Consider the following 11,720-nt stretch of genomic DNA (forward strand, 5'->3'; position numbering starts at 1 on the left):
CAAACTGTTTACTTTTTATTTATGCATTCTTAAAACTCTCATTTTTACTACAATAGTTTGAAAGAAAAGTAGTGGCTGAATTGTGTATGATGGGGTGATGATAAAAAACAAAACTGTGTAGGAAAAGTCAAAAGGGAGAAATGATATTGGAAAAAGGGAGTGTGAAAAGAACTCAGAGAGGGGAAACAAGTAAGGCTGGAGGGTTGGGAGTGTTGGAGCCTTACTCTCATCTGGGCTGTAAAAAGTAAACAATGTGTGCATGTGAAAGAGTGTAGAAGTCTTCTGAACATGTAGAAAGGTGAGAAAATTGGGGAACAGGGTCAGGGTGGGCCTTTTCAGAGGCGTGTGTACACTGGGATTCAGGAGGGTCAGGAAGAGGATGACTTTTGGAGTCCTTATGGATTTAAATTGGGGGAAGGAAATGGGGGACTCTTGGAGGGCTAGATAAATTTGAGGGGTGGGAGGGTGGGGGGAGAAGATAAAGTAAAAACAATAAGGTAAAAAGGGCAGAAAAGAAAAGCATAAGTAAAAATAAGATGGAAGGAAACTCACAGATAGTGATTATCACTGAGCATGATTGTATGTTTAAAGCAACTTCCTCTGTGGAGACAGAACTGGACACTGCAGCTGATGATGATTTGGGGAAAGGCTGAACAGGTTGTGCTTTGCGGTTGTGACAGGATGCTGCTGTGCTGTAAGAAAGGATGAGCTCCATGGTGTTAGAAAGGCATGGAAAGACTGCCAAAGGGACTAAGGGTAAAGTAGGCAGAACCAAGAGAACACTGTATACAGTAACAACAACACTGTGGTCTGAAGAGTTTGAGCACATAAGTCATTTTGAGTATTCTTAAGAAACAAATTAAAAATAAAGGACATGCAAGAAGTAACACTATCGGCATCCAGAGAAAGAAGTGACAGAGTGGTATGTGTGGAATAATTTTACATGTATATATGTGTACATATACATATACATGTATACACACACATGTGCATATTTTAAAAAGTAAAACCCAGCTCCTAATCCTAAGGTGTTCAAATTCTCATGGAGGAGATAACAGGTAAATCATTGTGTATATGTAAGATCTAGTTGTTGTATAAAGTATTGGCATACATTCATATGCATATGTGTATGTAGACTTATGTATTTACATATAATATATAAATTTGGTCTACAGCTTCCCTTTCCTCTGATCCATAAGTTCTGTTTTGGTCTGTGTGGCCTTTGGATTAATGTAAATCTTCTTATAACTCCGTTCAATATGAAAGGAAATAAATTCTAGACTTTAAGGTAAATATACACACAAGAGATAAAAAAAGGATATTTTTAAAAAGAATGTATCACTTATATCAGTTCTGATGAAGAAGATATTTCCCATCACCCTCTCTCATACTACCCCACAGAGCCAACTACCTCTCTGATAGAACACAAACTTTCTCCCTGATTCCACAGGAGGAACATTTCAGGGGAAAATATTTCTCAGCTTTAATTTAATCGATCATATAAAAACTTTTTTCAAAATTCAGTTGGGCTCTTAATGACTGTGCATTTAGGAGTTGACTCTGGCTCTCATAAAGGGTCTGACCTTTGGGAAAATCCCTTCTCTGTGCTTTAGTTTTGTTCTGTTTAATGACAGCAGGACTATTAAAATCTGGAATTCCTTCAACTCTACATTCTGTGACTTTTAATGATTTAGGGGCTGGTGACATTCAAGGACGTGGCTGTGGACTTCACCCAGGAGGAATGGGGCCTCTTGGACCATACTCAAAAGGAGCTGTACAGGGGGGTCATGCTGGAGAATGCCTGGAACCTGCTCTCCCTGGGTAAGGACATTTCCTCTGGTAATGCTGAGTATGCAATCAAAGGGATGTCTTCATCCTCTGGTGTGCAGGGTTTAGAGCATTTATCACTTATTAGAGAGAACAGTGTTGGTCTCCTGTCCTGCTGCCTGGTGTTTCCTCTAGAAAGTCTTTGCTTTGTGGGACAGGAACCTGAGGGTTTCCTTGTTGCTCCTGAGGCTTCTCACCTCTAGGCAGCTTCAGATTAGTGTAGAAGAATCTGAGACATGGAGCCATCCTCAGGGTCATTTGGTCTGACCTCCACTTGGATGGAAATTGTGTCTGCCAAGTCTCTGAAAGCTGCTCAGGTGACTTCTCCTTACAAGCCCATCCTCTCTGGGATGGGTTGAAGATCCAGAATATTCTTCTTACCAAGCATCAGTTTGTAGCCCATGACTTCTACTTATCCCTCCTTTAGTGAGTTTGTCCTTGATCTGCCTTCCTGTTGCCCTCAAATTCCAGCAGAGATGGTGGGAAGGGAAAGGAGGAAGCATTTATTTTCACCTACTGTTTACCAGGTACTGGACCCAGGGCCTTCCTTACAATGTTATGTCACTTCATCTTCACAATAATCTTCCAAGTTAGAGCATATTATTCTCCCCATTTGGTAGTTGAGGAAACTGGGGCAAATGGAGGTTATGTGACTTCTCCTGTGGCACACAACTAGTAACTATCTGAGGTTGGATTTCGATTCTGGCATGCCTCACTCTAGGCCCAGGGCTCTCCCCAGTGCACCATCAACTGCCTCTCATTTCTAGAGCATGGAAAGTGTGCCATGAGTCCATCCTTCTATAAAGAAGACACAACAAGACCAAATTTTCTGATTCCAGCCTGATTCTATGACCTTGCCCCTCACCTCTCCCCAAAGCTCAGAAAAGAAATGTTATGAGATTTTCCTTCAGGAGTCCTGGGAACCACCCTGGGATCCTTGCTTACATGTCCCTGGCTTTGCCAGGAATAGCACACTGGGCAAAAAATGGAATTTGGGCAACCTAGGGTTCATTGAGTTTGCCAGCAGGAGAATCTCACCTTATCAGGCAAAAATGACCCAAATGAGCAGTACACAAGGTTTCTATAGGTTTCAGGGAGAGAGAAAAAGCATACAGAGGCACTGTGAATTGTGATTGGTCAAGGTTTCTGTTTCTGGGATTTCAGGTCAGTCTTGCACAATAACCCTTTGTAGAATTTAATTTTTATTTAACTATTCTATTAATGATTAATTATGTTTATGTAATTTATATATTTCATTTTTCTACCTTATTTTATATACATTTGTTTATTAAATTTATATAATTAATATAAATTAATTGCATATAATTTCATTAATTCAAATTCAGTTTTTTTAATTAGGAGTCTCAAAAAGAATGGAACTTTACAGGTTGGGGGTGGCAGAGGTCTGGCTCTTTCTCAGAACAGGTTCTACAACAGGATAATGTGGTACATTCTGTTTTGGGTTACTTACATGACAAGCACTAAAGGGGGAGAACAGACTCAGGCATGTGAACTTAATGGAGTGGATCTCAAAATGGAGCAACTCTGGGTCTGAATGCGTTTCCCTAAGGAGAACTGAATGCCAAGTTTCTTTCCATGCTCATCCCTGACTCCCCATGCCCAGGGCTGCCAGTTCCCAGAGAAGATGTGATCTCTTATTTTGAGCAAAGGGAAGCACCATGGATGCTGGAGCAAGAAGGCCTGAGGAGCTGCTGTCCAGGTGAGTGAGATGAAAGCTGGTGTACTGGATGTGGGATTACAAGAGGCTGCTTTGTGTTGTGGTGATGCAAGTGCTCAATTTGGGAGCAGGAAGGCCTGACCTGGAATTTTTTTCAGAGATTTCTCAGCAGTGGCTTCATGGATCAGTCAATGAACCACTAAGCCTCAGTTTCTCCCTCTGTAATGAGAGGGTTTTGGACTCCATGGCCTTTCACTTTCCTTCTAGGTATAAATCTATGATCCACACAAAACTCATTGTTTGGAATTTAGGGACACGAACATGCAAAAAGTGATTAGGCTCTCCTATATAAACTGTTTCCTAGACTTTCTCCAAGTTAACAAATTTCTAAGTGCCTCCTCTGTTCTAGACCCCGTACAAAGTATTGAGAAAATAATTCAAGAGACATCCCCTGCTCCCATGGAGCTCACAGTCTGGTGGATCAGAGAGCACAACAACAGCTATGTAGAATCCCACTGTGGACAGGAGAAATTGGAGCTGGTCTAGAGAGGGAAGGCCCTAAATTTCAGAAGGACTGGGAAAGGCTTGTTGTGGGAGGTAGACTCTAGTTGGGGATTCAGGGAAGCCAGGGAGAACATTCTAGGCAACAGGGATGGCAACAAAAACCCACAGAGTGCAGAGGTGGAAGGTCTGTCCCTGGAATAGAGAAAGGAGGCCCCCCAAATTGGGCCATATATGGGGTGGGGGAGGGCAGAAGGGAGAAAGAAGACTGGAAGAGTAGGAGAGGGGTAGGTTATGAAGGGCTTTCAAATTTCAAGAATGCGTTTTACATTTCATACTTTTGCTGGGGAGCCATGGGAGGCTGTGGAGTTCATGGTGACATCGTCAGATCAAAGCTTAAGGAAGATGAACGTGGTAACTGGTTGGAGGAATGACTGGACTGAGAGGAGAATTGAGGCAGCTGGGCAAACTAGCAGACTCTAACACTGTGTCAGGTGTAGGGTGATTGGGGTCTGAACCAAGAAAGTGACAATACTGAGACAGAACAAGATCTATAGAATGATGTCACCAAAGTGGAATCAACAGGACTCTGGAACTGATTGAACATGGGCATCAGGCTTGTGAACGTGTGACAGTTGATAAGGAGTGCATGGCATTTCACTTCTGAGTCTGGACTGTTGGAAGGATACCTTTGCATAGTATTAGGAATGGTAGAATGGTTGAGTTGAAGGAAAGAGAATGAGTTCCCTTTTGGATGTGGTAGAAGTAGAACCACGAGAGAGTAATGTCATTAAAATCTAGACAGGGGTGATCAAAAAGGGGGAGCCTGACGGTGTCAAAGCCTGGAGAGAAGTCAGGAAGGATTAGGATTAAGAAATGTCCATTAAATGTTAGCAGTTTAGGGTTAGGTTAATAATTTTTGAAAGATGTGTTTCATTTAATAAAATTGGGAAGTGGAGTGCAGAAATTTTTTTTTCTTTTGAGTCTTATAAATGCCCAAATGAACTCTAAAGACAAATGAAGAAATATACCATCCACAGGCAGAAAGAACTGATAATGGAAATATATCTGGAATAATTTTGCATAAATGTACCTTTTTATGTCTAATGGTGGCCATCTACAGGGCAGTGTGGAGTGGTAGAATAAAAAACAGGAAAAAAGAGAGTTTTAAGGGAAGCCAAGGAAAGGAGTTGGAGACACCAAATGGAAATGGCCATATCTAACTGTTTCGCCATTAAAGTGGAAGGAAGGTACTGGACCCCATCTCATGGGGATGCATGGGTCATGTTGGTGTTTTAAGGATTTGAGAGAAGTCATTTTGTTTGTGGTAATAGGAAAAAGGTCAATAATATAGGGTAGAGTGGAAAAAGGAGATTCTAGAAGAGGAATATGTGGAGGTGGATGACGGGGTAGGGTGCAATGATTTGCATGTGTGAGGGAATTTTCTTTAGTAAGCAGAAGAATAATGTTTCCACATGATATGGGAGTGAAAATGGGGAAGAAGACACCTGATTTGTGTGAGATGAGGAGGATAAGATAGCCTTTGACAAATGTCTGGTTTGTTTTTTTTTTTCCAGTGGTTGGGAGAGTGGTAGAAGGAAGCCATATTAGTAGCTTGGGGATGAGTGAAAAGATTTAGAAGAGCTGTTGTGATGAGTGACACAGGGAGTCAGGGAGATTACAAAGGATTGCTTTGCTCTAGTTAGGGCCCTGCTGAAATTACACACCCTTAATTGGTAGTGGATTTGGCAGCATGGTTTTGTGATTTTCTCTCTGTACATTTAGCTGCACATGAGGAGGAAGGGAGATGGCTGCTGTCTTACTCAGGAGTCTTCCAAGTCCAAATTTTTCATAAATCATCAAACCAAGTCGCTTTCCTAATCTCTGTGGCTAATCTCTGTCCCCATTCTTGGACAGTCTTTGGCCACATTCCTGTAGATGGCCACTACATAAGTTTAGGGAGCAGGAAGTAGAAACCCACAGGTGTCCTATAGCAGGAGACCCTTCAAAAGTGTGGAAAGAAGACTCTATGATCATTGACATTGGTTCCAGTCCAGTTCCAGCATGGTTAGAACTTGACCAAGGTAACTACTTAGAGGTGATTGAGTACAAGAAAAGGACAGAAACAGAACTGAGGTCTGAACATGTATTCAACAAGTAGGGGAGAGACCAGAATGCAGGGAGTAGAGGTAGAGGCTGGGAACTGCTGTCCACCCTGGGCCCAGGCAGGGAATCAATAAACACTGATTATATGCTTTCTGTTTTACGCACTGTGCTAAGCCATGAGGATACAAAGGAAGGCAAAAGACAGTCTCTCCAGTCTCAGAGCTCAGATTCTAGTTTACAAACAAATACTGATAGAAGAAAAACAGAGTGTTTTGGAATGGAAATATATTTAGTTCCACAAAGACATAAGGGAATTTAAGAAGGAGAGCAGAATTGGAAAGGAAACAGACAAAATCAAGTGAAAGTAATAGGTACCATTTATACAGCAGCTACTGTGTGTCATTCAGAGCATAAATATTGTCTCATTTTATCCTCATAAGAAGCCTAGCAATTGGATTCTATTATTATACCCATTTTACAGATTAAAAGTAAACTGAGTCAAACGTAGGCCTTGTGACTTCCCTAGGGTCACAGGACTAACAAGTTTATGAGGTGGAACTGGAATTCAGGTCTTCCTGATTCAAGGCCCTGCATGCTATCCACTGTACTACCAGTTGTATTCTGGTTTTTTAATAGAATGTGTTGAAAATGCTCACTCATGGATAAGGTGGAAAATGGAAGGCAAATTTGACAAGTTTGCAAGTGATGGAAATTCTGCCTGGTGATGATGGTTTTCCAAAAGCTTGTCCTCACTGGTGCAAGAATGTAAACCCAAGTAAGGTCTTGATCAGGTGATTTCAGGTTTAATGAGGTGATTACAATGCAGTAGACCAAGAAGGAGAGGATGACTCCAATGCAGTGATAGACATCCAAAAAGGGTCTTTGCATGCCCGTGACCACTTGCACACGAATGTCTAACCTTCCTGGAAGTTTGGAAACAATTTGATGTCAAGTTGAGAATCTGAAAGAATATGTTGCACACAGTCAGAAGCAGTCAGAGTTTGAGGTTCTCACTGCATGACTCCCAAAAGCTGTGTATTCCTGATCATGATAGTTTGGAATCACTGCAAAAAGACCTCTGTTAAAATTGAAACATGCCCATACCTGATGTCCCAAAAGATAAATACCTTTGTAACTCAGTTGGACAATTATCTACTGCTTAAGGCGCCACTGACAAATTGTTAGCTCATATCCCTTGGACTGTTTTCTCAATCCTTGAAGGAGTTTGTGAACCTTGAAAGGGAAAGGTTGCAAGAGGACCAGTAGTGAAGCATGCTGACCACTTCTGCACAAAAGAATGAGCAACTCAGATTCCTTTATGAGACATATTTTCAGACATGGGCAATCGATGCATTTTTTTCAGTTGGGTTTTGTAAAAAGCTTTTAATTTTTTTGTAGTGACCAGAGGTATTTAAAGATATTTTTTAAAAAGAAATAAGTATCTGAGAAAATTAATGGGTCAGAGCACAATTCATTATGCCTCAGGTAAATACAAAATGAAGTGTTGGTAACCTGAGATAATGCAACAGATTGAAAGTGATCCCCAGGGACCATAAAATAATTTGAGTATTTAGTATATGTGCTCCAAATGGCATTGTAGCTATGAAGAAAGGATTGAAAGTGGAGATAATTTGTCAAGTACTCAGAGCAGGCCCATTCACAGGGTTTGGATTCTGGTCTCAGATGCTGGGATTTGGGTCAAGTTACTCAGCCATTCTGAGCTCATGGTCTGAGTTGGGAATTTGAAGAGAATGATGACCCTATGTGTCTCACAGGTTTTAGTGAGGATCCAATGGAAATTCATGCCTGAAGCTCTTTGGAAATAAAATCATTCTTGGAATGTGAACTAAGGGCATTTTCAAGCGATTGTTTCTGTGCTTTTAAAATGTTTCTCTTTGCTTGGGGAAATAGAAAGTAACTGAGTTTTTGTTCTGCCTGTGGAACAAAGGGGATATAAGTGTGGGTGTGTGGGTGTGTGGGTGTGTGTGTGTGTGTGTGTGTGTGTGTGTGTGTGTGTGTGTGTGTGTGTGTAGTGTCTATGTTTGTTTTATTGATGGCTTTTTTTTCATAAGGAGCATACTGCAGAGCTAAGCCTTTCTGCAGAAGAAACACACAAGCAAAGATTCATGAGTGATGGTCCCTCTGACTTCAATTGGAGAGAAGTCTGCACAACACCTAAGAGTATCCACACTGCAGAGAAAAATTATAATTGTAAACAACCTGGAAAGGGTTTTACAGAAAGGAAGTATCTTATTGCACATCAGAGAATCCATAGTGTAGAGAAACCTTATAAATGTTATCAAGTGGAAAGATTTTTAAATGGAAGGATTCTCTTCAACATCAGAGGATCCACACTAGAGAGAAACTTTATGAATGCTGTCATTGTCGAAAGACTTTTATATGGAAGGAGAGTCTTGTCAAACATGAAGAGAAACCTTATGAATGCCATCAATGTGAAAAGACTTTTAGGGAGAAGAGAACTCTTATTGCACATCAGAGAATCCACACAGGAGAGAAACTGTGTGAATGTAATCAATGTGAAAAGATTTCTATACAGAAGTGCAGTCTTGTTGAACCTCAGAAAATTCACACTGAAGAGAAACCTTATAAATTATTATGGGAGGTAGCCTCTAGCTTAGGGTTCAGGGAAGCGAGGGAGAACATTCTAACCAACAGGGATGGCAAGAAAAACCCACAGAGTCCAGAGGTGGAAGGTCCTGTCCTTGGAACAGAAAGGCCCAAACAAATGGATTTCAGCATATATAGGAGCTAAGGGGAGGCCAGAAAAGTGAAAGAAGACTGGAAGAGTAGGTAAGGGGTAGGGAATGAAGTGCCTTCACAGCCTTAGAAAGGGTTTTATATTTTATACTTTTGCTGGGGAGCCACTGGAGGTTGTTGAATACATGGTGACATGATCACGTCAGAGCTTAAGAAGAAGAACTTGATAACTGGATGGATGATTGACTGGACTGGGGAAAGAATGGAGGCAGATGGACCAGTCAGCAGGTTCTGATAGTGTGTCAGGTATGGATTGAAATTGGTCTGAACCAAGAAAGTGACAATATTGAGATGGAATCAAGAAGACTTTGCAACAGATTGAACATGGTTGTGTCACGAATGTGAATGTGTGAGAGTTGATGAGGAGTGCATGGCATTTCATTTCTAAGCCTGAACTCTTGGGATGATTTCTCGTATAGCATATGATAGAGGTAGAACTGAGAGAATAATGTTGTTCAAATCTAGAGAGGGAAATATCAATTAAAGGGGGACACTGACAGTGTCAAAGCATGCAGAGAAGTCAAGGATTCTGATTACGAAATGGTCCTTGAATTTTAGCAATTTCGAGATTGTTGATAATTTTAAAATATGTGTTTCACTTGAACAATAAAACTGGAAGGTATCATTCAGAGAAATTTTTTTTCTTTTCACTCTTAATAAATATCCAAATTAACTATAAAGACAAATGAAGAAAGATGCTATCCACATAGACAGAAGGAATTAATAAATGGAAATATGTGTAGAATAATTTTGCATAGATGTTCCTATTTGTGTCTAATGGTGGCTATGTCTTGGGCAGTTTGGAGGGAAAGAAAAAGAAAGAAAGAAAGAAAAAAAGAGAGTTTCAAAGAAAACCAGGGAAAGGAGCTGGAGACCCCAAATGGAAATGGCCATCTCCAGCTGTTTAGCCATAAAATGGAAGAAAGGTATTGGACACCATGTCATGGGGATGCATGGATCAACTGAGTGTTTTAAGTATTTGAGAGAAATCATTTCATTTGTGGTAATAGGGAAATGGTCACTAACATGGGATAGAGGAGAAGAAGGAGTTTCTAGAGGAGGAATATATGGAGGTAGATGAAGGGGTAGGGTGAGATCATTTGCATATGTGAGGGGGTTTTCTGTAGCATGCAGAAGAATAATATGGGAGTCAAAAAGAAGAAGACTCCTGATTTATGTGAGATTAGTAGGACAAGAAAACCATTGATAAATGTCCAGGTTTTTTTCAGTGGTTGTGAATGGGTTAGGATTGGAAACAAGCCATGATGGACGGTTAGAAACAAGTGAAAAGCTTTGGAAGAGCTGTTGTGTCAAGTGGCCCAGGAGGTAGGGAGATGGCAAAGGATTGCCTTGCTTCACTGAGGGCCCAGCTGAGATTACACAGCCTAAATTGGTATTGGATCTGGCAGCATGGTTTCATGTTTTCTCTCTGTAAACTTAGCTGCACATGAGGAGGAGGAGAGATGTCTGTTGCCTTTTCTGCAGTCTTCCAAGGCTAAACTTTTCATAAATCATCAAGCCAAGTTCCTTTCCTAATCTCTGACTAATCTCTGTCCCGATTCTTGGACAATCTTTGGCCACATTGACCACATAGAGGTGACCACATCAGGTGAGGGAGCTGGAAGTTAGGGACACACAAGTGTCCCATAGCAGGAGAATCTCCAGGAGCCTAGAAAGAAGCCTCTGTAATCTTCAATACTGGTTCAGACCTGACTAAGGTAACTGCTTACAGGTGATTGACTAAAAGAAAGGGACAGAAGGAGGTCTGAGGCCTGAATGTGCATTGAACAAGTTGGGGAAAGATCAGAATGCAGGAAGTAGAGGCTGGGGACTGCTGTCAGCCCTGGACCCAGTCAGGGAATCAATAGGCACTGATTAAGTGCCTACTGCTTTAAGCACTGTGCTAAGCCATGAGGATAAAAAAGGAAGGCAGGATATAAAGAGGCCAGTCTCTGCTGAGCTCACAAAGCTCAGAATCTCATTTACAAACAAATGCTGATACAGGGAATGCATTGTTTTGGGATGGAAATATATTATGTTCAACAAGAAAATATGCAAATCAAAGGATTGAGAACAGTAATGGTCTAGGGAGAGCAGAATTTGGGAGGAAACAGTGAAAATCAAACTAAAGTGATGGGTAGCATTTGTACCACAGCTATTTACTATGTGTCCTGCAGTGTACAAATATTGTCTCATTTTATCCTCATAAGAACTCTAGCAATTGGATTCTGTAATGGTGCCCATTTTACAGATTTAAAAAAACTGAGGCAAGCACAGGTCTTGTGAACTCCTTAGTGTCACAGGAATAGCAGGATTCTGTCATGGGATTGGAATTCGTGCCCTCTGATTCAAGGCCCAGCATTCTGTCCACTGCACCAACAGTTGTATTCTGATTTTTTAACAGAATATGTTGAAAATGCTCACTCATGGATAAGGTGGAATATGGAAGGCGAATTTGACAAGTCTCCAGGTGAAGGAAATTCTTTTTTGTTTGCTCTCTCTTCTGTCACAGTGAATTGCTAATTACTATTTTTAAATGTTCTTTTTCTGTTGGCTCTTGGCAAGTACCATATTAAATGACAAATGTGCTTCAAGGTCAATTGCAAATATTACTTTGTTATCTGGTTTTTTTTAAATTAGGGCTTATATAGGAAACAACCTTTGGAAGCATAGAATTTCTTCAGAAGACATTATTTCTATCACTAGTAAAGTTTCTACACATTCACTGAAACGCTGTTGAATGACTAAACCATATTGCCACCCAATTCTTTTGAGAAGCTGCCAGATAGAAAAAGTAACATGAACAGAGGAGAAGGTCTAATTAGAAAAC

General features: G+C 40.8%; 1 protein-coding gene across 1 annotated transcript in view; it reads left to right on the forward strand.

The window, feature by feature from the left end:
• The window catches only part of LOC140502777 (uncharacterized), a 70,537-nt gene that overhangs the window by 40,092 nt on the left and 18,725 nt on the right, over window positions 1–11,720 (forward strand). Inside the window, 1 exon segment of the mRNA XM_072606774.1 lies at window positions 8,417–8,735. Coding sequence (XP_072462875.1) covers window positions 8,417–8,735 — 319 coding nt within the window.

This window comes from Notamacropus eugenii, chromosome 4 (assembly GCF_028372415.1).
Source record: "Notamacropus eugenii isolate mMacEug1 chromosome 4, mMacEug1.pri_v2, whole genome shotgun sequence".
In the NCBI taxonomy this organism is placed as follows: Eukaryota; Metazoa; Chordata; class Mammalia; order Diprotodontia; family Macropodidae; genus Notamacropus; species Notamacropus eugenii.